The sequence below is a fragment of the Leptonychotes weddellii genome, chromosome 15 (assembly GCF_054177405.1).
Source record: "Leptonychotes weddellii isolate Sample4059 chromosome 15, ASM5417740v2, whole genome shotgun sequence".
Lineage (NCBI taxonomy): Eukaryota > Metazoa > Chordata > Mammalia > Carnivora > Phocidae > Leptonychotes > Leptonychotes weddellii.
Window position 1 is genome coordinate 22,804,442 of NC_138383.1, and position 22,652 is coordinate 22,827,093.

General features: G+C 54.6%; 2 protein-coding genes across 13 annotated transcripts in view; one reads left to right on the forward strand and one right to left on the reverse strand.

Moving 5' to 3' along the window:
• The window catches only part of ACSF2 (acyl-CoA synthetase family member 2), a 25,891-nt gene extending 3,327 nt beyond the window's left edge, over positions 1 to 22,564 (forward strand). For 3 of the 11 annotated variants that reach the window (XM_081805182.1, XM_081805183.1, XM_081805192.1), the window contains 16 exons: positions 8,411 to 8,508; positions 9,609 to 9,804; positions 10,174 to 10,302; positions 10,552 to 10,605; positions 10,924 to 11,042; positions 11,159 to 11,324; positions 11,876 to 11,971; positions 12,110 to 12,267; positions 12,560 to 12,651; positions 12,924 to 13,000; positions 19,475 to 19,582; positions 20,825 to 20,976; positions 21,564 to 21,705; positions 21,793 to 21,903; positions 22,070 to 22,138; positions 22,410 to 22,564. In XM_081805182.1, coding sequence (XP_081661308.1) covers positions 8,411 to 8,508; positions 9,609 to 9,804; positions 10,174 to 10,302; positions 10,552 to 10,605; positions 10,924 to 11,042; positions 11,159 to 11,324; positions 11,876 to 11,971; positions 12,110 to 12,267; positions 12,560 to 12,651; positions 12,924 to 13,000; positions 19,475 to 19,582; positions 20,825 to 20,976; positions 21,564 to 21,705; positions 21,793 to 21,903; positions 22,070 to 22,138; positions 22,410 to 22,460 — 1,818 coding nt within the window. In that variant the 3' untranslated portion in view covers positions 22,461 to 22,564. The other 8 variants (XM_081805184.1, XM_081805186.1, XM_081805185.1 and 5 more) reach the window with 8 other exon arrangements.
• Positions 13,415 to 17,783, reverse strand: CHAD (chondroadherin). 2 transcript variants are annotated; one of them, XM_006740714.3, is made up of 4 exons: positions 16,556 to 17,783; positions 14,584 to 14,747; positions 14,178 to 14,323; positions 13,415 to 13,855 (listed from the first exon to the last, which is right to left on the reverse strand). In XM_006740714.3, exons 1-3 carry the CDS (start codon positions 17,327 to 17,329, stop codon positions 14,182 to 14,184), a joined length of 1,080 nt encoding a protein of 359 aa, XP_006740777.1. In that variant the 5' UTR covers positions 17,330 to 17,783; the 3' UTR covers positions 13,415 to 13,855; positions 14,178 to 14,181. The 2 variants fall into 2 exon arrangements, with proteins under 2 accessions (XP_006740777.1, XP_006740775.1); XM_006740712.3 differs by having other exon boundaries at positions 13,415 to 13,948; positions 16,556 to 17,780.
• Positions 22,565 to 22,652: the final 88 nt, after the last annotated feature.

Consider the following 22,652-nt stretch of genomic DNA (forward strand, 5'->3'; position numbering starts at 1 on the left):
TTTTTTAAAGATTTTATTTATTTATTTGAGAGAGAGGATGAGAGGAGAGAGAGAGCACATGAGAGGGGGGAGGGTCAGAGGGAGAAGCAGACTCCCTGCCGAGCAGGGAGCCCGATGCGGGACTCGATCCAGGGACTCCAGGATCATGACCTGAGCCGAAGGCAGTCGCTTAACCAACTGAGCCACCCAGGCGCCCCGAGGGCTGTAATTTAAAGAGCAACACACACAGAAAGGGCTCCAGGGGTGCCCCCCACCAGATTTGGAACCATAAGAAAATAAACCTCTTGCTTCTTCATTCATAAAAAATGAATAGGGGTGGGGCGCCTGGGTGGCTCAGTTGGTTGGGCGTCTGCCGTCGGCTCTGATTGCGATCTCAGGGTGCTGGGATCCTGCTTCTCCCTCTCCCTCTGACGCTCCCCCTGCTTGTGCTCTCTCACTCTCTCTGTGTGTCAAATAAATAAAATCTTTAAAGAATAATAAATAAAATAAAAAAAGAACAATCCTTGTATAGATGGTCCAAGACTGATGATCATAGAACACACACATGGAAGCTCTCTTTAAGCCATGAGGCTCTACAGAGATTCACTGTATTGTATGAAGGCCTTGGAAGTCTAGGGTTTGAATCCCAGCTTGGCTACTTACTGGCATTTCTTTGAGCTTCATTCCCATATGAAAGTGGGTATGTATCTTGGTCAGGGAGTGCCTATGAAGATGGCAAGAGATCCTATGAATGGAGTATTTAGGAGAGAATTGGCATTAGGACACATCAGTATGTCAGTTCACATTTTTCTGAAATGCGCTGTTTCACCTAAAATGTATTAGACATTTTCCATCTCATTAAATATAGAGAGTGTCTTCATTTTTTTTTAATGGCATAGGGTTCCTTTGTACAGATGCTCTGTATTTACTTATCTAATCCCTTACTTATAGAAATAAAGTTGTTTTTTTTTTTAAAGATTTTATTTATTTGACAGAGAGACGCACAGCGAGAGAGGGAACACAAGCAGGGGGAGTGGGAGAGGGAGAAGCAGGCTTCCCGCCGAGCAGGGAGCCCGATGTGGGGCTCGATCCCAGGACCCTGGGATCATGACCTGAGCCGAAGGCAGACGCTTAACGACTGAGCCACCCAGGCGCCCCCAGAAATAAAGTGTTTTTTTCTCAATTCTTTGCTAAACTACAATTAATGTCCTTATTCATACCTTTAGGCATTCATTCGTTTTGTTGTTGTTATTCTTGTTGTTGCTTGTTTTTTAGAATAGAATGACTGGCCGAAGGATATGCATATTCAAATGTTAATAGATATTAACATTTCCTAACATATCCTAAATCAGAAGGGATCCAAATTTGGGGGTTCTGAAGCTTATATAATTTGGGCTGCCGTCTTTATAAAAAAAGACAAAATTACAAAACCCAAATTTAATGCAAATTGGATATTAATGTGAGAAAAGAATTTGCCACGTATGAATTGCTGGGTCCTTAAAGATTCAGGTCTTTCCTTATGAGATTTCTTTAGGCAGTTTGGCAGAAATGCTGACATATAAATGCTTCTTGACTTGCAATCAGCCTCCCTCTTTAATTCCCAGGAAGTCCCAACTCGAGAGGGCGGGCAGGGGTCCTGGAACATAAGCAGTATTATGGCTTCTGTCCTTACTGTCCTTTGAAAATCTTGTGCCAATTTATACTCTGGCCCATTTCTTCATATCCTTGCCAACATTCTGTGTTATCAATCGTTCTTGTTTTCATGTCAGGATTAATAGTCATGTTATTAATCTTCTCTAGTTAGGAAGCTTTAGGTGGGCAATACTGAGGGCAGCGTTATAATCCATGGGCTCTCTGCTGAGTACCCCCTGCTCTTTTTCCCGGGATAAGCTGACGCACTGGCTGCTCAGAGCCGAGGATACCACAGACTGGCTCCTGTGGCGGGGATGAGTTCTCATCTAGCTGGAACTGCTCTCCAGGATGGGCTGGGAGTACTCTTTGACAAGAATACCTGTCGTGAATTTTGAAATTAGACTTAGACTCCTCTAGAAAGACAGCAATCTTTGGTTTGGGCAGAGGATTACTGATTTGTTATATTTGGCCCTGTAATGACTTTCCATTTATTACAGAATCAGACAGATTGAATTATTTTCAATATATTCGTGATTTTTGAAATAATAGCTTTTTGGGCCCGGTGGTAGAATCATCCAGATGAATGACCAAAAAGATTGAAGTTGGAATACCAGCTGCAAAAGTGCCAGAGAGTAGGTCTCTCCCTCCATACCCACCCTTTCTCTGTCTGCAAATAACACGTGGCACACACACCATACACACACACACACACACACACACCATACACACATACCACATGCCACACATACATATGCACCTCCACATCCCCCCCACACACATACCATGCACCCCATAGTTTTCTGCACCACTTGAAAATAAGTTGCAGACATTACAACATCAATATTTTCCACCTTTGCTGATCGCTTGGGCAACGAATGTCTCATGGTTGTTCTGTTCTGATTTATGACATGCACATCTTTTCCTATGCTTACCTGCCGTCGTGTTGTCCTTCTGCTCCGTGTGTGTGGCAGATTGGTGTCTCATGTGTCAATGCCACTTGGTCTGTTTTTTTATTTTTTAAAGATTTTATTTATTTGACAGAGAGAGACAGCAGGAGAGGGAACACAAGCAGGGGGAGAGGGAGAAGCAGGCTTCCTGCCGAGCAGGGAGCACAACACGGGGCTCGATCCCAGGACCCTGGGACCATGACCCGAGCCGAAGGCAGACGTTAACCATCTGAGCCACCAGGCGCCCCTCTACAGACATTCCTAGAGATGACATTGTAAAGCAGATAGTTATCCCGGTTCTGGTTTCCAGCTGGAGCCATATTCCAGTTGGGGGCTGCCTTCTGTACCACAGCCTTGCGTCCAGTGAGCCATATTCTAAACAACAAACAACATGCCCTGAGCTGCTCGGTGCTGAACCCAGGGGACGCGCATCCAGGTAGGAGACAGGTTGGTTAGGCCAATAGTCACAGTGTACCATGGAATTGTATGGCGGACACATAACACTGTTTTCCCATCTGCTGGCGTTCTCAGGAAGTAAGATCCTGCTGCATTCAGAAAGGAGATTCTTCCTTTCTTAGAGTAATATCTAGGACCGAGATCACCAACAGATGTGTCTGCTGGGCTTGCCCAGCGTTAGTTATCAATGAGTGGATGGATTTTGCACAGAAGAGACACGTGATGCTTTTATTTTTGTGGCAACATGGCAAATAGAGGCTACAATCTGTCACTAAATTTAGTTTACAAATTATGAGTAGAGCAACACTAGCTTAAGCCGTAGGAGAGTTTTCTTTTAAACTCTGTATTGAGGTATACCATGGGTTCAGAAAAGGGCACATAGGTTAAGTGCTTCCCTGGTGAATTTTTGATAAACTGTACACACCCATATAACCAGCACCCAGTTAGCCACTCTCCTGATTTCCAACAGCACAGATAACTTTTGCCTGTTTTGTACACAGAAATGGAATCCGACAGTATATACCTTTTTCTATCTGGCTTCTTTAACTTCTCTTTATGAGTTTCGTTCATATTGTTGGGTATAGTCATGGTTCTTTTGCTGTCGTTACCATATAACAAGGCAAATAGTAAATCACCATGCATTTATCTGGGTAGTTTCCATATTGGAGATAGCACAGAAATCCTCGTACCTGTCTTTTGGTGAGCACATGCATGAATTCTGTTGGATATATCCTCAGGAGTGGAATTATCCACATTGTTTTTTAAAGCGTACAATTCAGTAGTTTTTAGTGCAGTCATGGATATGTGCAACCATCACCACAGTCAATTGTAGAACCTTTTCCTCACCTCAGGAAGAAACCCCATACCCTTAGCTATCCCCTCTGTATCCTTCCCTCCCCTCAGCCCTAAGCAATCACGTAACCTACTTTCTGTCTCTATAGATTTGCCTATTCTCAACATTTCATATGCATGGAATTATACCTTATGTGGCTTTCTGTGTCTAGCTTCTTTTGCTTATAATATTTTCAAGGTTCATCCATGTTGTAGTGGGTATTAATACTTCATTTCCTTTTTATGGCCAAATAATATTCCATTGTATGGATATTCCACATTTTGTTTATCTATTCATCCGTTGCTGGAACCATTGGGTTGTTTTCATCTTGGGCTATTTTGTGAATAGTACTGCTATGAACATATATGTACAAGTCTGCATTTGAGCACCTGTTTTCAATTTTGGGGGGTTGACACCTAGGAGCAGAATTGCTGGGTCATATGGTAACTCTATGTTTAACTTTTTGGAGAAGCACCAAGCTGGTTTCCACATTGGCTGCCATTTTACATTCCCACCAGCAATGCCCAAGGGTTCCAATTTCTCCACATGCTCACCAGCACCTGTTATTTTGGTTTTTTTGATTCTAGCCTTCCGAGTGGGTGCAATATGGTAGCTCACCGTGGCTTTCATTTGCATTTCATGTGCTTGGTGACCATATATCTTCTTTGGAAAAATGTCTATTCAAATGCTTCACTCATTTGCTAATTGGGTCGTTATGTGCATTATTTATAATTCACTCATTTGGTCATTCCACTGAGCACCTCTTACGTTCCAGGCACCTCTTACGTTCCAGGTGTCACCAAATAATACACATAAGGAATTATAAGGAGGTATACTTCAATACAGAGTTTAAAAGAAAACTCTCCTATGGCTTAAGCTAGTGTTGCTCTACTTATGATTCATAAACTAAATTTAGTGACTGGGGATAAAACCGTGAACACATTAGTTGCCAACAATAAAAGGTCAAGAGAATTCTTAAAAACAAAAACAAAAACAAAGAAACAACAAAAAAACCAAAAAACAAACCCTCGGTTCCTGACAGCAGATGCGGGCCTGAATTCTCAAGTGCCAACTCTCTGAGGGCACCTTCGAGGTGGGGCTTTGTCTCTAGTTCATGGCTCCCACCTGGCTGATTCATATGTTTTCCGATGCCCAACCCAAGTAGCTGAAGGCCTCACTAAATATTGACAGTAGTCTCTCCTTATCCATGGAGATCTTGGATACATTCCAAGAGCCCCCGTGGGTGCCTAAAACCACAGCTGGTACCAAAGCCCATATATACAAAGCTTTTTCCTATCCATACATACTGATGAGAAAGTTTAATTTACAATTAGGCACCTAAGAGATTAACAACAATAATAACAGAATAATTATAACAATATACTATAATAAAAATTAGGTGAATGTGCTCTCAAAATATCTTATTCTCTTATACTCACCGTTCTGCGAGGACATGAGACGATATAAATGCCTGCATGATGAGGTGAAACGAGTGAATGACGTCGGCATGGGACGCAGCGTTAGGCTACTATTGATCGTCTGACCAAATGTCAGAAGGAGGTTCCTCTGCTTCACCGTGGGTGACTGCAGATGAGGGGAGGACTCTCGGACTTTAGTTCTTTGAGTTAGGAGCCATAGGGACTGCTGGCTCTTTTCCAACTCCTTACGCTTCCCACCCAAATTAAAAAAAATAATGATAACAAACGAAAACCACAACTTGTCCCCAAAGCACATCTCTAGTGTTTTTTTCAGGGTTAGATGGAATGTCTGCCACTTTGTTTAAGAACAGAAAAAACAGTGGCTCCCTCTTTTTGCCCAAGGCCTTTGGGGTGTGTTTGAGGAAGGAGGGAAGTAGAATCAACTCTCTTTGCACTTGGGGTTTCAAAACGATGGGTGGTTCTTATGTTTATGAGCAAAGGGCATTCATCCAGAGTTTCTAGGTCTCTTAAGTCCTTTGGAGGAGTGGCCTGTGTCCACTTCAGTCCTGCCCTGCTCCAATCCCCGTTTCTTGACATCAATTAGTAAACAATTGGGGAAAAAAATAAAATGGAGATTCAACAATCTGGGGGATACATCCAAAGCCTAAAGAACAGAATTGCCCACGCACTTTTTCTCCCCGATTTGTTTGGGGGGGAGGGTCCTCCGCTGCAGATCCAGCTACTACCAGCCCGAGGAGCCCACTTGGCCTCTTTGCGTTCCACTTTCTTTACCTGGAGAATGGGAGTTCATGCTGCCCACTTGCACTTCTCAGGATTTGCTTAGTGTATGTCAGAGAAATCCCCTCTCACCGTGGCTTCGAGGAGATGGGAGTTTCTTTTTCTGGGAGATGGCCAACCCGTGGCCCTGCTGTCCAGCTCCAGCCTCGTCAGCTCTGCGGTGTCTGAGCGCACCAGGTGGCCCAAGATGGCTGCCATTCTCTTCCAGATGACATTCCAGCCAGTGAAGAACAAAGAGAAGATGCTCCTTCCCGGTAAGGGAAGTTGCACACAGTACCTCTCTGTAGATCTCCCTGGCCAGAGCACCTTCGACGGAAGCTTGGGAATGTGGTCTGGAGTCCACGTGGCCAAGGCCAGCTGAACACCCAGAGGGTGGTTTATTTAGGACCAAGGCTTACTGGGGGCCTCTGTCGCAGCACCTGTCAGAGCTGCCGTGAAGATAAGGGATGTAATACACGTGACAACTGAAATGGACTTCTTTTCTGTTTTCGGTTTTGTTTGTTTGGGGTTTTTTTGTTTATTTTATTTATTTATTTTTTGCACATAAATCAACCTGTTGACTTACCAACTAGAATTTCCAGAAGGATACCGTCTGGTCTGAAATCCACAGCAAATGAGGAGGAACCCAGGTTCAAAACAAAATAGGACACCTGGTCACTGTGAGAATAAGAGGAAGCCTGTTGTCAGGCTCTGTTGACAACAAAACCATTAAGGTGGCTGAGATTTGCCCTTTGCTGCCTCCTGATCCCAATGCTGGGCTATGGGAGGCCGCCTGCCAGGGCTTCGAGGGCCCTGGTCATCCACTGAATGTGAAAAATGTAGGTATATTAGGATGTGCCAGCTGTAAGCAAATAAAAGCAGATTATTCTTTGTTTGCTCATTTATTAGATTCCACGTATAAGTGAAATCATGCAATATTTGTCTCTCTGCATATAGCTTATTTCACTTAGCATCACATCCTCCAGCTTTATCCTTGTTGTTACAAATGGAATTTGGCTTTTTTCCCCCAAAAACTGGCTTAAATTTAAAGAGGGAATGTATTGACTTTTGGCAGTGAAAAGTCCAGAGGAAGGTAGACATCACATGTGGCTGGGCCTAGGGATTCAAAACCTTACGATGAAGTTTGTTGCTGTGTCTTCCTGTCTCTGTCTCTGTCTCTCTCTCCCTACTTAGCCCTGTGTTCAGTTTGTTCTTAAGCAGGTTCTCTCCACATGCTTGTTCTTACAACCATCACTTTGGCAAACCCCAAGAAAAAGAGCATGCTTGTTTCCCAGTGGGCATACATGCACGCCCTCGACTGCATGCCTGTGAGGTAGGGATTTGGGGTATGCGATCCCTTTTGAGGGGTGTCATAGTGACCATTGGGAATCTGCTCAACAGTTCTTTAGGTTTTTCAGCCTGTGGACGATAGGGGTGTGGGGCCTCATGGGACCTTAAAGCCCTGCTTTCTGGGCTGTTTCCTGCCCCAGCTCACCTGCAGGAACTACGTGGCCTAGGTGGCTCACCACAGTCCTTTAAAAAGATTAACCAGGTCTGGGCTCCTGGGTGACTTGGTCAGTTAATTGTCCAACTCTTAATCTCAGCTCAGGTCTTGATCTGAGGGTCATGAGTTCCACCCTAGGCGTGGAGCCTATTTTTTAAAAAAAAGAGGGACGCCTGGGTGGTTCAATCGGTTGAACATCTGCCTTCAGCTCGGGTCACGATCCTAGGGTCCTGGGATCAAATCCCACGTTGGGCTCCCAAGGAGCCTGCTTCTCCCTCTGCCTGCCGCTCCCCCTGCTTGTGCTCGCACTCTCTCTGACCAAAAAAAAAAGGATTAAAAAATTGTTTTAAAAAAGAGAAAAGAAGAGGCGCCTGGGTGGCTCAGTCGTTGAGCGTCTGCCTTCGGCTCAGGTCATGATCCCAGGGTCCTGGGATCGAGCCCCGCATTGGGCTCCCTGCTCCGTGGGGAGTCTGCTTCTCCCTCTCCCACTCCTCCTGCTTGTGTTCCCTCTCTCGCTGTGTCTCTCTCTGTCAAATAAATAAAATCTTAAAAAAAAAAAAGAAGAAAAGAAAGAGAAGATAAACCAGATCATTTAGATAATATCCCCCCCCTTTTTTTTTTTAAAGATTTATTTATTTATTTGAAAGAGAGACAGCGAGAGAGGGAACACAAGCAGGGGGAGTGGGAGAGGAAGAAGCAGGCTTCCAGCGGAGCAGGGAGCCCGACGCGGGGCTTGATCCCAAGACCCTGGGATCACGACCTGAGCCGAAGGCAGACGCTCAACGACTGAGCCACCCAGGTGCCCTGATAATATCCCCTTTCACCTGAGAATAACCAGTGTGTCCAATCCTCAAACTATTCATAGGTGGGGAAGCGGAGGCCTAGGGAGGAGAAACCCTGCGTCTTTACTTGGATTCCCCCGGGAACGAGGACTGTGCGTGGTCGGTACTGCTGGAAGCGGAAGTGAGGAGCAAGAGACCGGAAGAGAAGCTAGCACAGAGTGTTGTCGAGGTCACAGCCAAGGCAGCAAGGGCTTGACCCACCAGGACCTCTGAGAAGGGACAAACGCCTCCCAGATCTGTCCAGCTGCAGAAGGGGAGAATTGAAGCCCCCCGCAGCAGACAGAATCCCAAGGAGAAACCAGAGATGCTCCATGGGGGTGACATGGGACACCAAAGGTGTCTGTGGCAGTTGCCCACCCAGCCAGCAGCAACCTGGGATGAGAGCTCAGACACCCCCGCCAACCCCCCCACCCCCATCCCCGATGACAGCCTGGTGCTCACCCACTCCCCACAGAGCTGCAGCGGGTGTCCCCACTATGGGACTCATCCTCGGCTCCCTGGTCCAAAGCAGCCAGGTTGAGCCGCCTCCCCGTCAGCCTGCCTCGTGACCCACCTCCTGCAAGATGGCAGCAGGCTCCTCTCCCGTTTGTGGGGAAACCCCGTTTTGCTCCCCTCCGCCCTGCATACCTTGTTCTTCCCAGAAATTCTCCCCCACAAGACCCAAGCAGTCAATCAACAGAAGAGACACATGGTCTTTCTAGCCTGGCAGCTGCAGCGCCCCATGGTCAGCATTGGTCCTCAGGCCCCACACCACGCCCTCTCTGATGGGAACAGGGTCTGAGACCCGTTGCACCCCTCCCCATGAGACCTCAGCGGGAGCACGGCCCCTGTCCCCCAGAGGGGCCAGCAAACACACGCAGGCCTAAGTCGACCGTGTGATACTTTTAGTTCTGGGGGCCTTTTCTGTTTTTGCTTTTAAAATAATTAATAGGAAAAAAATTTTAAAAATAAAATAAAATAATTAATAGGTTTTTTGTTTTGTTTTGGGTTTTTGTTTTGTTTGTTTTGTTTTGTTTTGAGTACAATTTGAGAGTTACAGAATGACTGAGCCTTTCTACTGGGTCCTGGTTCCTGGGGATGGGGACAGGGATGGGGCAGGGTCGGGCCGTTTCTGAAGCAGCCCCTGCCACGTTGTAAGCAACCTCCCTCCCAGCCCTGGGTACAGAGAGGCCCGGCCTGGCGCGATGGAGTCCAACTCCACACAACCCTGTCTCCCCACAGTTCCAGAGAGGCGGATAACACCATCCCCCTGCCCATTGGAGGCCTCAGCTACGTCCAGGGCCTCACAAAACGTGGTCTTATCCACGAGACTGTGGGGCAGTGCCTGGAAGCCACAGCAAAGAGGGTCCCTGACAGAGAGGCCTTGGTCGTCCCCCAGGAAAACATCAGGTTGACCTTTGCCCAGCTCAAGGAGGAGGTGGGTCCCTGTCTTGAACCCCCGAAGTAGGCAGGTGCTAGCCCCCAGGCTGCGCTGGCTGGATAGAGCTGCAGGGGCCGCAGCTGGCTGTGGGGCAGGGGGCTGGGGCGGCCTGAGGACCCCAGGGGATGGCAGGGACAGGGCTGAGGCAGAAGGGGCCACCTGCACCTGATGTCACCTGCACCGCTCCCTCCTGGGATGCTTGTTAGCTATGCATAGCCCCAGGCCCACTGCGGCCTGGGAATCTACCTGTCCCTCGTTTCCAGCAGGTTCTGATGGGAACCCCTGGGCCACGGGCTGCGGTGGGAGTCATGGGCCTCTTCCTGCTTGCCCGCATCTCACCCCTCGTGCCCTGTCTGTTTACACCAGGTGGACAAAGCTGCTTCTGGGCTCCTGAGTATCGGCCTCTGCAAGGGCGACCGGCTGGGCATGTGGGGACCCAACTCCTATGCATGGGTGCTCATGCAGCTGGCCACCGCTCAGGCGGGCATCATTCTGGTGAGCAGGGGCTTGCCCGGCGCAGCTGAGTGTGTAGGGAGTGCATATTTCAGGGGGACTCCCCAGCTCCTCGGCCCCCAAACCACCAGAGGGTAGCGCTTTCTTTTGAAGCCCCCCAAGGAGGCCCGGAAGTGTAGGGCACTGCCTCCGACCACATGGTGTTTCTGTGCCTCCTAAGAACGGAGGGGCAGCGAGAGGGACAGGATCGAGCCAAGACACTGACTGACATCCCCTTACTGTCTCCACCAGGTTTCTGTGAACCCAGCCTATCAGGCTATGGAGCTGGAGTATGCCCTCAAGAAGGTAGGACCCGCTCCTAGGGGAGGGGCCTGGCCAGCACGGCCAGAGGGTTGATGGGGGGTCAGGGAGGGCATGCACAGGTGGGGGACACCCAGAGTCTGTCCTTGCTTGGGTCTGTGTGGGTGGGAGGAGAGGGTGGTTGGTCAGACGCAAGGCTGGTGCAAGTGTTGAGGGGGCACGTGTGCGTGTGTGTCAGGGCGGAAGTGCCTGGGTGAGGTGGTGTGCGTGTGTGTGAGCGAGCGTAACTGTTAGAACTACCCCAGAGCCCCAGCCTGGAGCCCCCCGCTGACCGTGCTGGGGGGCGGGGCTCCACCTCCACAGGTAGGCTGCAAAGCCCTCGCTTTCCCCAAGCAATTCAAGACCCAACAATACTATCACATCTTGAAGCAGATCTGTCCAGAGTTGGAGAAGGCCCAGCCAGGAGACTTGAAGAGTCAGAGGTGAGGGTGTCCCCCCTTGGGAAGGGTGCATGGTGTGGCCCCCTGGCCCCCGCACCCTCAGGGATGAGGCTCATGTCTCCCTAGGCTCTGACTCTCGCTACCCTCCCAACCGCCAGGCTCCCAGACCTGACCACGGTCATCTCGGTGGACGACCCTCTGCCGGGGACCTTGCTCCTGGATGAGGTGGTGGCCTCTGGAGGCAAAGAGCAGCATCTGGCCCAGCTCCGGTACAACCAGCAGTTCCTGTCCTGCCATGACCCCATCAACATCCAGTTCACCTCGGTAGGGCAGAGGTCTCCAGGCTGGCATGCCACCCCCTGCCCACCCCTGTGACCCTTGCCCGAGACCAAGGAGGTCCGGAGTGCAGACACCCTCCTCCTGGGGCTGGCCCTAGCTGTCCTCTGTGCTCTGGAACACATCAGCCACTGGTGTCCTTGTCTCATGCCCCCCTCCCCTCGCCTTCTCATCCTCAGCCCAGGGCCGGATGCACTGGCTCCACAGGCCAGAGCTGATAGATCTGCCTCCTCATTTAGCAGATGAGGAAACTGAGGCCCAGAGTGGGAATCTGCTGGTGGGCCACAGAGTCCTCTGAGCAACCTTATGAGTGGCATAAGGACAGAGACCTTACCTTCCACACCTCTGGATCCTAACACCCGGCACCGTGCAGGCGCATGCTAAACCTTTGCGAACACGTGTTCAGTGAATGAATGGATCTGGGGCAATAGTCCCCGTCTCCTGACGCCCTGTTCCAGGGCTCTCCCACACAGGGGCCCAGAGCAGGGAAGGAGATGGGGAGCAGGAGGCCAAGCATCATCACCTGCTTGTCTTATCAGGGGACGACAGGCAGACCCAAGGGGGCCACCCTCTCCCACTACAACATTGTCAACAACTCCAACCTGATAGGGGAAAGGCTGAGGATGCACCTGAAGGTGAGGGGCCTAGCCCAGGCCCTGCAGGGGGCGGGGGAGGGGGGGAGGGTCTTGTTGGGCTCCCCCTGCTGGCTAGACGAACTGGCCCCTGGGGCTTTGGGCTCCAGGATAGAACCGGCTTCCCGCCTCCAACCCCAGACGCCGGAGGAATCACGGATGGTCGTGCCCAGCCCCTTGTACCACTGCCTGGGTTCTGTGGGGGGCACAATGGTGAGCATGATGTATGGCGCCACCCTCATCCTATCCTCTCCGACCTTTGATGGCAAGAAGGCGCTGGAGGCCATCAGCAAAGAGAGGTGGGCATCAGTGGGCAGCCCCCCCAGGGGCTGATGAGACCCTCCTATTCCTCACTCCTGGGCCCTGATCCCTTTTGGAGATGTCTCCTCCCTTCAGCCCAGAGAAATGGAGACCAGGGGTAATGGGAGACTCCCATGGGAGGACCAGTTCCTGCCTCCAAAGAGCTTCTCCTTGTTTCCCATATATGCAGCCTTGGCCCTTACTGCAGGTTCAGGGTGGGATGGGTGAGAAGAGGGAGTTCCCTTCCCCTTCCATGCCTGATTTTGAGACACCCCCCCCCACCTTACACAGAGGCTCCTTACTGTATGGCACCCCCACAATGTTTGTGGACATTCTGAACCAGCCAGACTTCTCCAGTTATGACATCTCGGCCATGCTTGGAGGTAGGATAGGGCCAAGGGTGGCCAGGCCAGGATTGCTGAGCTAGATATGTGCCCAGTCCTTTATTTAGGGGGCAAAAAGCTCACTGTAGAAAAGTGGGTGGGAGGGAGGCAAATCCTCAGTGTCCCTGGACACCAGCCCAAGGCCAGTTGCCAGGTGTAGGAATAAGTCCAGGGTTAGAGGGGAATGTTCTTCTCTAGAAGGAGCTGCAGGTGAAGGGGGTCCACTGGGCCTGGAGAAGTGGGGAGCTGCGTCAGTCCTCTCTCTGATTCAGGTGTGATTGCTGGGTCCCCTGCACCCCCAGAGCTGATCCGAGCCATCATTGACAAGCTGAACATGAAGGAGCTGGTGGTGAGTGGACGGGAGGCTGGGCTGGGGCTGTGGGCAGGGGGCAGGCCGCGCTGGGGTGCGAACTGGTGGGTGTGGGGAGGAGCTCAGACCAGATCTCCAAGGAAGACCCTCTCAGCTGGCCCTCATTCCAGAAAGCAGATGTCAGAAAGTCTGACCTCATTGGCAGCTGGCCAATCATAGAAATAGGTGACAGGGGGCACCTGGGTGGCTCCATCAGTTAAGCATCTGCCTTGGGCTCAGGTCAGGATCCCGGGGTCCCGGGATCGAGTCCCGCATCGGGCTCCCTGCTCTGCGGGGAGTCTGCTTCCCCCTCTGCCCCTCTCCCTGCTCATGCATGCTCGCTCACTCTCTCTCTTGCAAAAATAAATAAATAAAATCTTAAAAAAAAAAAAAAAGAAATAGGTGACAGGGGAGTAAATATTACATATACATAAATTTATATTTATGAAAATCTGGGAAAGAAGTGCAGCACGGGAGTGTATGCGGCAAAGCACCAGTGTCCTGCTAGAGTGTCCTGGCAGGTGGGGGGTGGGGGGCTGGCGGAGTTGGGGTATGGGCTCAAGACTGTTTCCGGAAGCAAAGGGTGGGGCAAGGATCTGATGTTTGTTTCCAAATGGCAAGGTAAGGGGAGCAGAGGGAAAGAGGATTCTGGAAGGGTGGCCATCCTGATGGCTACCCTGTTCTGGTTCTGAAGGACTTGGGGTCTTGGCAACAGCGTCTCTGAGAGGAGCCATGGCGGTGGGGCCAGGCGTGATGGAGCTCTCACCAGGAGGTGGAGCTGGGTTCGTGCTGGAGCGCCCGAGTCCCCCTGCCAGGACGTGTCTAGATGTGGACAGCTCTGTGCGCCAGCAGAGGCTGTGGGGAGAAGGTGGGGGTCAGAGGTGGGAAGGTCAGTAGTTTCTCCAGCTGAAGGCAGAGGCCGGTCACCAGGACCGGCTGGGTCAGGACCTGTGGTGAGGCAAAGTTCGGTGTCAGGAGTCCAACAACCCAGAGAAGGCTTGACGAGAATGGTGGGAGTCCCGGGCAGTGTCATTTTCCCCTTTAGAAGGCGAGCCCCTGTCCTCCCCCTCCTCTCCCTACACAAACGGAGGGTCTGCATGCCCCTCTGTGGGGACACCCTCCTCCCTTGCTAGAATCCCTGAGAAGGGAATGGGGGACCTGCCCACCCGTCCCCCACCTGTTTAATGGCGGCCGGCTTTCTTGGACCTCTTAGTGGGGAACTTGCAGCCGCGGAAGGCGTCCGTGTCACGGATATGCTGGCCTTTGAACTTGGCGGGCGAGGCACAAGTGGCATCAGGGCGGGAAGTCTTGGCTTCCAGCCACCTAGAGAGACAGAGAGTCGCTGGGCTTGGGGGAGAGATGTGGGAGTGCCCAGGGAGGGGACAGCGAGCCAGGGGGCCAGGATGGACTTATCTCTAGGATGGCCTGGAACCGTCATCTTCGTGTGACAAACTCCTAGGCTCCCACACCTACTAGGTAGCAGATCTAGGACATATGGCCCTGATGTCTCCATGCGGGGCCAGGGTATCTCCGCTTCATCCCATGAGAGCGCATTCTGGGGGGCTGCAGGGGGCTGTTCTCACCTCCGAAGACCCCGGAGCTGGCAGGTACATTTCCAGGGGTTGTTGGTGAGGGCGAGGGTCTCTAGGCTGTCAAAGGGGAAGTTGGAGGGCAGCTGGTTCAAGCGGTTGTTCTCCAGATGGACGTGTTTCAGTGTGGTCACACCCAGGAAGGCACCGTCCGAGAACTGGGGAGTGAGGCAGACAGGAGTGAGCCCCCCAGCCCCAGGGTCCAGCCTCTCCCAGCCCTATGGTCCCAGAGGGCAGTGGCTCCTTGAGGAGTTTCAGCGTGACTAGGTTGTCTCAGATGATCTGATCCTACTGAGATAGGTGCTTGTATTTCCAAAATGCAGATGGGGCGGGGGAGAGGGGGCGGGAGGGGGTTGTCAAGTCTCCTTCCCAGGGTCACACTAGCAAGTAAACAGTAGCGGCAGGACCACACCCAGCTCCTCTTCCCCTGGCACCACGCTCCCTGCACAAACACTGGGACCAGGGAGGCAGCCAGAGTTGGGCTCCAGCGGCCCGAGTTGGCACCCGGTGAAGCTGGTCAGTGTTTGGTGGGGTGGGCAATGGGCCCAGGCTCCCCGCAGCCCCAGGGTCCTGGGACTTCCCCCAGCTCTATCCTCACTGCTTGCCAGAGGCTATTTGTGGAGCCTCCTTGGTGGAGCCTTTGGCCAGGCTGGATGGCTCCAGAGGAAACATTCTTTTGGTGCCCACATCTTGGCCCCAGCATCACAGTCCTGCCTGGCCTCCCCTGCCCCAGATCAGTCCCTGCTCCCCACTAAAAGGCCACTCTGGCACTGGTGGGCCACAGGGAACTCTGACTTTATCTCTGGAGGGGCCCGGGGCTGAAGACGGGTGGGCTCCACCCCCCGCCCCCAGACAAAGGTTGGCTGCCATCCAGGTATGGTTCTGCCCTCATCCCTGTGCCTGTGGCTCAGGGAGGGGTGTGAAGTTCCCTGGAACCAGACTGTTCTGATGACGGTCTTCTACACCTTGTCCTGGTCCCCACCCAAACCTCCTGGCCGAAGCCCCTGTACACAGAGTGATTTTCCAGTCCCGAGGAGGGATTCCGCCCCAACCCCGGGCAGCCCCATCTGGGTATCACAGGGCAGAAAGGACTGAGCAAGGCTGCAGCCGGGAGATGGGTCTGGTGACCAGGGTGGGCAAAGGGCCATCAGTGGTCTGGGGGATAGTGAGGCACAGCCAGTCTTCCCCGTGGGGAGACACCTGGAGTCTTGTGCCAAAGGCTGACAGTGCTATGTGGCTCTCGCCTTTGCCCCTTCATGGAGCCCCTGAGTGCCCTCCCTGCAACCTGGGGAAGCCCCTGGTTCCTGGGCCCCACTCAGCTGAAATGGACCTGGGAATGCAGTGCGGTGTGGATGTGTGTGAGCTGGGGAAGAGGGAGGACATTCGCCAGGGCCTCTGGGGGACATGGAGGAGGTCTTCTTCCTCGGCTGTTTGCTTTCCCCTCACCCCCCAGCCCCCCACCCCACCTCAGCACACGTGGACACCCCCCCACCAAGAACAGGGTCTCTTTGTGGGCCTGATTTGCCCAGCTCCTCTGGAAAACTTCTCAATAAACAAACCTTCCTTTATGGGGTGGTAGGTTTACTGGAGACAGGAAAAATACAGCAGAGGAGGGATGGACGGCCCAACAGGAAGAGGGGGCTCCTGCCCACAGCAGGGGGTTCGGGAGCACTGGACATGCCTCCTAGGGGCCATCGCTGGGGCCAGGGCAGCCCCAGCTCCGTCTATAAGTGGGAAGCCTCGGAGGGCAGTGGCTTAGACCAGGGACAGGGCCAGCAGGGCAGGCTTTAGGGTGCGGATGAGGCAAGATGAGGGACAGAGGTGGCAGAGCTCCTCACCTTGGAGCTAGCCAGAGAGACAGAAGCAATTTTAGGGGAGAAGGGATGGTGCCCAGCCGTGGCCCCAGACCCGCGGCGCCTCGAGGCCGAAGAGGAGCCAGGGCAGAGCCCTGCGGCCAGCAGCTCACCTTCTCCAGGTTGGTGTTGTCCAGCCAGAGGGTCTCCAGGTATCTGCCGAAAGACTGGAAGGCACCGTCAGGAATGCTTTTCAGGGGGTTGTGGGACAGCTTCAGCTCCTCCACCACCCGCAGCTTGCTGAGAGCCGCCGAGGGGTAGCTGGACAGCTGGTTCCTGTCCAGGTGGAACTTGGCGAGGTTCTCCACGTCGTCCAGAGCGCCGGGCTGCAGCGAACTGAGTGCATTTTCAGAGAGGTAGAGCCAGCGCAGGTCCTTGGCGCCCTGGAAGGCGCCAGCGCGCAGCTCGCGGATCTTGTTGTTGTTGAGCTGCAGGATGAAGAGGTTGACCAGCGGGGAGAGCAGCCCCCGGGGCAGCTCGGTCACCTTGTTGTGGTCCAGGTAGAGGTAGGTGAGCTCGGTCAGGTCGTCGAAGGCGCCGGCGCGCAGCACGCGGATGTCGTTGTGGGACAGGTACAGGTAGATGAGCTGCTTGAGGCCGCGGAAGGCGCCGGCCGCCACCTCGCGGGTCTGGCAGCGCTGCAGGTGCAGCGACACGAGGTTTGGCATGGCCCGAAACGAGTTGGCGGCCAGCACCGGGAAGTTGTTGCGCTGCAGGTTGAGCAGCTTGGTCTTCTCTGACACCTTGGGGATCTTCTGCAGCCCCACCTTGTCGCAGATGACGTGCTGCAGGTCGCCGTGGCAGTGGCAGTTCTGGGGGCAGGCGGCCAGCGCCGGCAGGAGGCCGGCCAGGAGGCCGAGACTGAGCAAGAGCATCGGCCGGGCCATGGCTGGGACACCTGGGGCCGGGGCCTGGGGGGCAGTGGCGGCGGGGCGCGGGCAGCGGCAAGTTCTCGGCGCTCCGGGCTCCCGCCCTCTTTATACGGTGGCCCTGACCGCAGCCGGCAGCTGGAGCCAGCTCCTACGTGGAGCATCCAGGCCACTGGGCTTAACTCCCTCCCGCCCAGAGATGCGCCCCCGCCCTCGACCGGGAGGGGTGGGGCCCTGCCCCCAGCTGGGGACCGTGCGGGGGCCCCGGGGCCGTGACTCCCCGGGGCCTCGTCCCGGAGCCCCGGCCCCCTTTCTCCCCGCGCTCCGATCCTGCCTCCCTCCCGATCCCCCACCTCCTTTCCCCATCCTTTGGGGGCTGGACGTACGGGTGCCTCCAGAGCCCCGAGTTTACACCGGAGAGGGAGGCGTTCCCGAACTTACTTGTTTGCACAAGTTCGCGCCCCCATGCCACCGCCCCCCCCTCCCCCCCCCCCCGCACACTCGGCGCGGCGCCCTGGCCCCGGGGAGGGAGGAAGCGGGGCCGGACGGCCGGACGCGAGTCTCGCCGCGGTCGGCCGGCCGGCGGCGCTTTAATGGCTCCGTTGTGCGGCGCCCGCCGAGCGTGAGAGCCGCGGTGGCGGCGGGCTCCCCCTTCCGGCTGGACAGCGGGCCAACCCTAAGGAGATGGGCGCTCCTTCCCCGTCGTCGCAGGGGCTACTCCGCCGCCCCTCTCTCCCTGCCCCGGGCTTGAGTTTCTGGCCCCGGCACTCCTGTCCCGTTTTTCCACGGTTGAAGGCTAACCAGAAATGTGGGAACAGGGGCGGGGAGTGGGGGTCGACCCGCAGAACTCACGGACACACCTGACGACCACAGGCCCCGAGTGGGACAACTGAAAGAGCACAGTCGCACCATCTCCCCCCTTCCCACCCCTCTCCCCACCCTTCATCTCCCTAAAATATCTTCATCTCCTCATCCCCCACCCCCAGTGGTCAAGACCTGCCCCTGAGGGGTCTCTCAGGGTGGCGGCCAGAGCGGCGCCAAGGTGTACTTGGCAGAGGCCACACCTGGGCAGTGGCCCCAGGACTATGGGGGGGGGGCGGTGTCAGGTCCTGGCTACCAGGGACCAGCCCTGGTTGGCTCTGGTCCTGTGGGCAGTCCTGCCGCGGCTGACCAGATCTCTGTGTGTCCACTTGCCAGCCACGGTGTCCGGATTCCTGTGGAAAGGGGAAGGGAGGGCAGGCAGGGTCTGAGCTCTGGGTTGCCCAGCAGGGGTTGTTGTCTGTGTTTGAGAGGGGGAGGGGCGGGGCTAGCCCCCAGCAGTGTGCCAGCTAACACAGAGGAAACTGGGGGTGGGGTGGAGGGTGGACAAAGGTCTGTTGTCTTTGCTGATCAGAGGCTAGTCCCTCTCCAAGCTCCTTTCACCCATTGCCTCTAGAGGGGGGTCATAGTTGGCTCAGAACATTCCCTGGTGGTATTTAAGGCTCCTCCATGGCTGGCTTCTGGTTTTCTGTTGCTCAGGATGTTCCAACCACTAGGAGTGTTAGGTGGTGAGGGTGCCACTGGCTTTTAAACCGTTGCTTTGGCTACATTTTGCATTTTGATGGAGGTAAATTTACAGGAAACTCTCCAAAGCTTGGGGATCACCCACCCCAAGGCCAGGCATTGATCCCAGGTTTCGGGTGGGTGGGTGGGTTGTATCTGTACATTTCCCAGCTGGGCCCAGGTGGGCTGGCTTTCTCATCAAATTTATGAGACCTTTAGTTTGGAAGGGAGGGTCAGGGGATGTTGTGGTCTGAGATCAGGAAGAGGGTGCTAAGACCGCCTGGGGCTGAGGGAGTGAAGGCAAGGGCATCGGTAACACAGGGAACCACAGGCTCGGGCACGTGGCTGGTCCAGGAAGCAGGGAAACGGCGCTGGCTGGAAAAGAATGGCTTCCCTGCTCTCAATTTTAATTCAGACCTTGGGACCCTGCTAGTTGAGCTAGTCAGCTGAGCACCCCAGTGCCTCTGCCTCCGGACCCCTGCCCTCTGCCCAAATGCCTCAGTTCCCACCACTCAGCTGCCTTCCACTTTCTCCTGGGTCCCTTCCCATTCCCCCAGGGTAGCTCGCCCTCCCCTCTGCAGCCCCGGGGCTCCCTCCAAACACCCTCCCCCAATCCTCTAGGTGGCTTACGGAACCACTGAGAATAGTCCTGTGACCTTCATGAACTTTACCGAGGACACTGTGGAGCAGAAGGCAGAAAGTGTGGGCAGAATTATGCCTCACACAGAGGTGAGCCCCAGCCCCAGCCCTTCAGACCCCACCTCCTATCACTCAACTTGGGTGCATTCCCTGGGGACGTTTATTGCCTTCAATTAGAGAGCCGTACACTCCCTCGAGGTGCTGAGAGGCCCCCGGCAGCCCAGCAGCGGGGTCCTCCTTGGGCCTGGCCTGGGGCTTTTTCCGTGGGCTGAGGCCTGAGAGGGAAGAGCTGGGGTACTGGCCGTGAGCAGCCGCCGGCTGAACCCTGCAGCCTCCCTTCCTGTCTGAGGTGTGTTTTTGCCAAGCCCCACTGTCTGTCTCAGGGCAGCCAGGACAGCCTCAAAGAGGAGCCAGAGCAGAGACTTTTCCTACATAGCTCTTTCTCTCCCATAGCCTACCCCCTGCTCCGCCCCGCCTTCCGCAGAGCTCCTCTGTTTGCTTGGCATAAACACTCCATTTCCCAAGCAGCCCGTCCCTCGGAGGGCCCCTTGCACCTTGAACGCTGACCCAGAGCATCTCTCCCTCTGAAATTCCCAGCCGTGGCTGCTTGCCTGCCCCAACACGGGTGCTTGATGCCAGCCTGCACCTGGTTTCCCCTGCCTCCTCGTGCCCTGGCCCTTCTGGGGTCACTGCCCACGCAGCCCTTCCCCGGAGGCTCGCCACCATCCTGGGGCGGACGGCTCCTGCCCCGCTCCATGGGGTGAGGGTGCAGTGGCATTAGCCCCTTCCCTGGTGTCTGACAGTCACTGCCACTAGCCGGGGTGCCCACCTGCGAGGTAGACAGGGGCAAGCGGAGTTCGCCCCATTTCCCAGATGCAGCCCCCGAGGCACACAGACCAGGCTTTCCTTGCACGTTGGCTGTGGCTCCTTTCTGTGCTAGGGCTCTCCGACTCTGCCTCTCTGCCTTCTCCTGTCCCCATGGCCCTGCCACACCAGCTCCCCGGCCTCCTTAGTCACTGCTTGATGGGAAATAGGAGGAGACTCCCTTCTCTTCTGCAGAGTTTGTAATTCTTCAGCTGGCCTGGCCCTCCACAGGCCTCGTCCTCTGCACCAGCGGCCGCCCCCTCCTCCCCTCCCCACCTCCTTGCCTGCACCCTTCCAGCCCAGCTCACGTGTCTGGCTGCTGGGGGATCCGCCCCCTTCCCTGGATCGGGATGCGCAGAGCCAGGGGATGGAAAAGCAAAGCTCCCGCCCCCGCCCCCATCCCCGAGGGCCCCCCCTCCCTCCTGAGGTGAGGCAGGAGGCCCCAGCCTGAGGCTGCTCTCGTCCCAGGCCCAGATTGTGAACATGAAGACAGGGACGCTGGTGGAGCTGAACACGCCCGGAGAGCTGTGCATCCGAGGGTACTGCGTCATGCTGGGCTACTGGGGCGAGCCCCAGAAGACCAAGGAGACGATTGGACAGGACAAGTGGTATCGGACAGGGTGAGGAGGCAGCCTCGGAGAGGGTGGGGCCGGCGGGGGTGGGCTGGGGCCGGGTGGCCTGAAGCTGAGCTGGAGACATTAAACTACAACAGGGAGAACGGTGTCTGCAAAATCTGAGCCAAGACTCACTCATCTGTCCCCTGAACACGTTCTCATCATGCGCCTCCCAGGGCCAGCGCTAGTTCTGGACACTGGCGGTCCGAGGGGAGGCAAGAGGAGGAGAGTCCTGCTCTTACTCTCCACCTGTCTAAACACCATGAAGACAGTCAAATAGGGTCAGAGGAAAGAAAGTGTCAGTGGTGGAGAGGGGCACTTCTCTTAGACTGGGGGGGTGATCAGAGAAAGCCTCTGTAAGGTGGACATGTTTGAACTGAGACCCGATTGATTAAAAAAAAAAAGAAAAAAGAAAAAAAAAAGAAACCCTCCATGAAAAGCATATCTACAGAATGTCTTGTTCGTGCCATATCCCCCAGACTCTAGAGCAGTGCGAGACACACAGTAGGTGCTCAATAAATGTTTGACGAATAAGGGAGCGAGCCAGTCAGAGGAAGCAGAGGTGGGAGGCCATTCCTGGGCTTTCCTCACAGAGACATAGCTGTGATGGACAAGCAGGGCTTCTGCAAGATCGTCGGCCGCTCCAAGGATATGATCATCCGGGGCGGCGAGAATATCTACCCCGCGGAGCTCGAGGACTTCTTCCACACACACCCGCAGGTGCAGGAAGTGCAGGTGAGGCACCCAGCCCAGGTGAGTCCCCAGGAACAGGAACCGGGGATGGGCGTGGCAGTATCTAATACATGTCTCTGGCTCGGGAAGGTGGTGGGAGTGAAGGATGACCGGATGGGGGAGGAAGTCTGTGCCTGCATTCGCCTGAAGAAGGGAGAAAAGACTACGGAGGAGGAGATCAAGGCTTTCTGCAAAGGGAAGGTGGGAGCCTCAACCCGCCCCAAGCTGATGTTATTTCGTTCTTCAGCCCCCTTTCCCTGCCAGCCAGCCCACCCACGTTCCCACTGTCCCAGGTTTCACCTGCACCCCATCTCCCTAAACCTATGACCTCGCCCAGCCTCACGCTTTATCTCCCTCTGGTCTGCAGATCTCCCACTTCAAGATTCCCCGATATGTCGTGTTTGTCACAAACTACCCCCTCACCGTCTCAGGAAAGGTGTGTAAAGGGACCAGAGAGGGGCAGGGTGGCCTGGGGTCCTAGGTTCCCAGAAGGCCTAGGTGGCCCCACCTATGCATCCCTCAGCAGTGGGCAAAAGAGTCTGTCCAGAGGCTGGCAGTAGGGTGACCAAGTAGCTCATCCCTGTTTGTCCCAAACTTTCCTGGCTTTACCCTAAAAAACTCCCCAGTCTCAGGCAAACCAAGCCAGCTGGTCACTGTTGCTGGCAGAGGCCCCGAGCCTGGCTCTCACTCTGTTCTTTTTCCTCTAGATCCAGAAATTCAAACTTCGAGAGCAGATGGAACAACATCTAAACCTGTGAATAAGGGACTGGGGTTCCTCCCAGGCCCTCCCTGCCCTTCCCCCACACTCCCGTCTGTCTTTGTGATTTGGCATAAAGAGCTTCTCTGTTTTCTTTGGTTCGTCTCTTGCTGGCGTGCTCTCTTGGCAGCCGCTCTGGGATGGAGAAAGGACGAGGCACTTTCAGACCTCGCATTCCTTGTCACGATAGTGC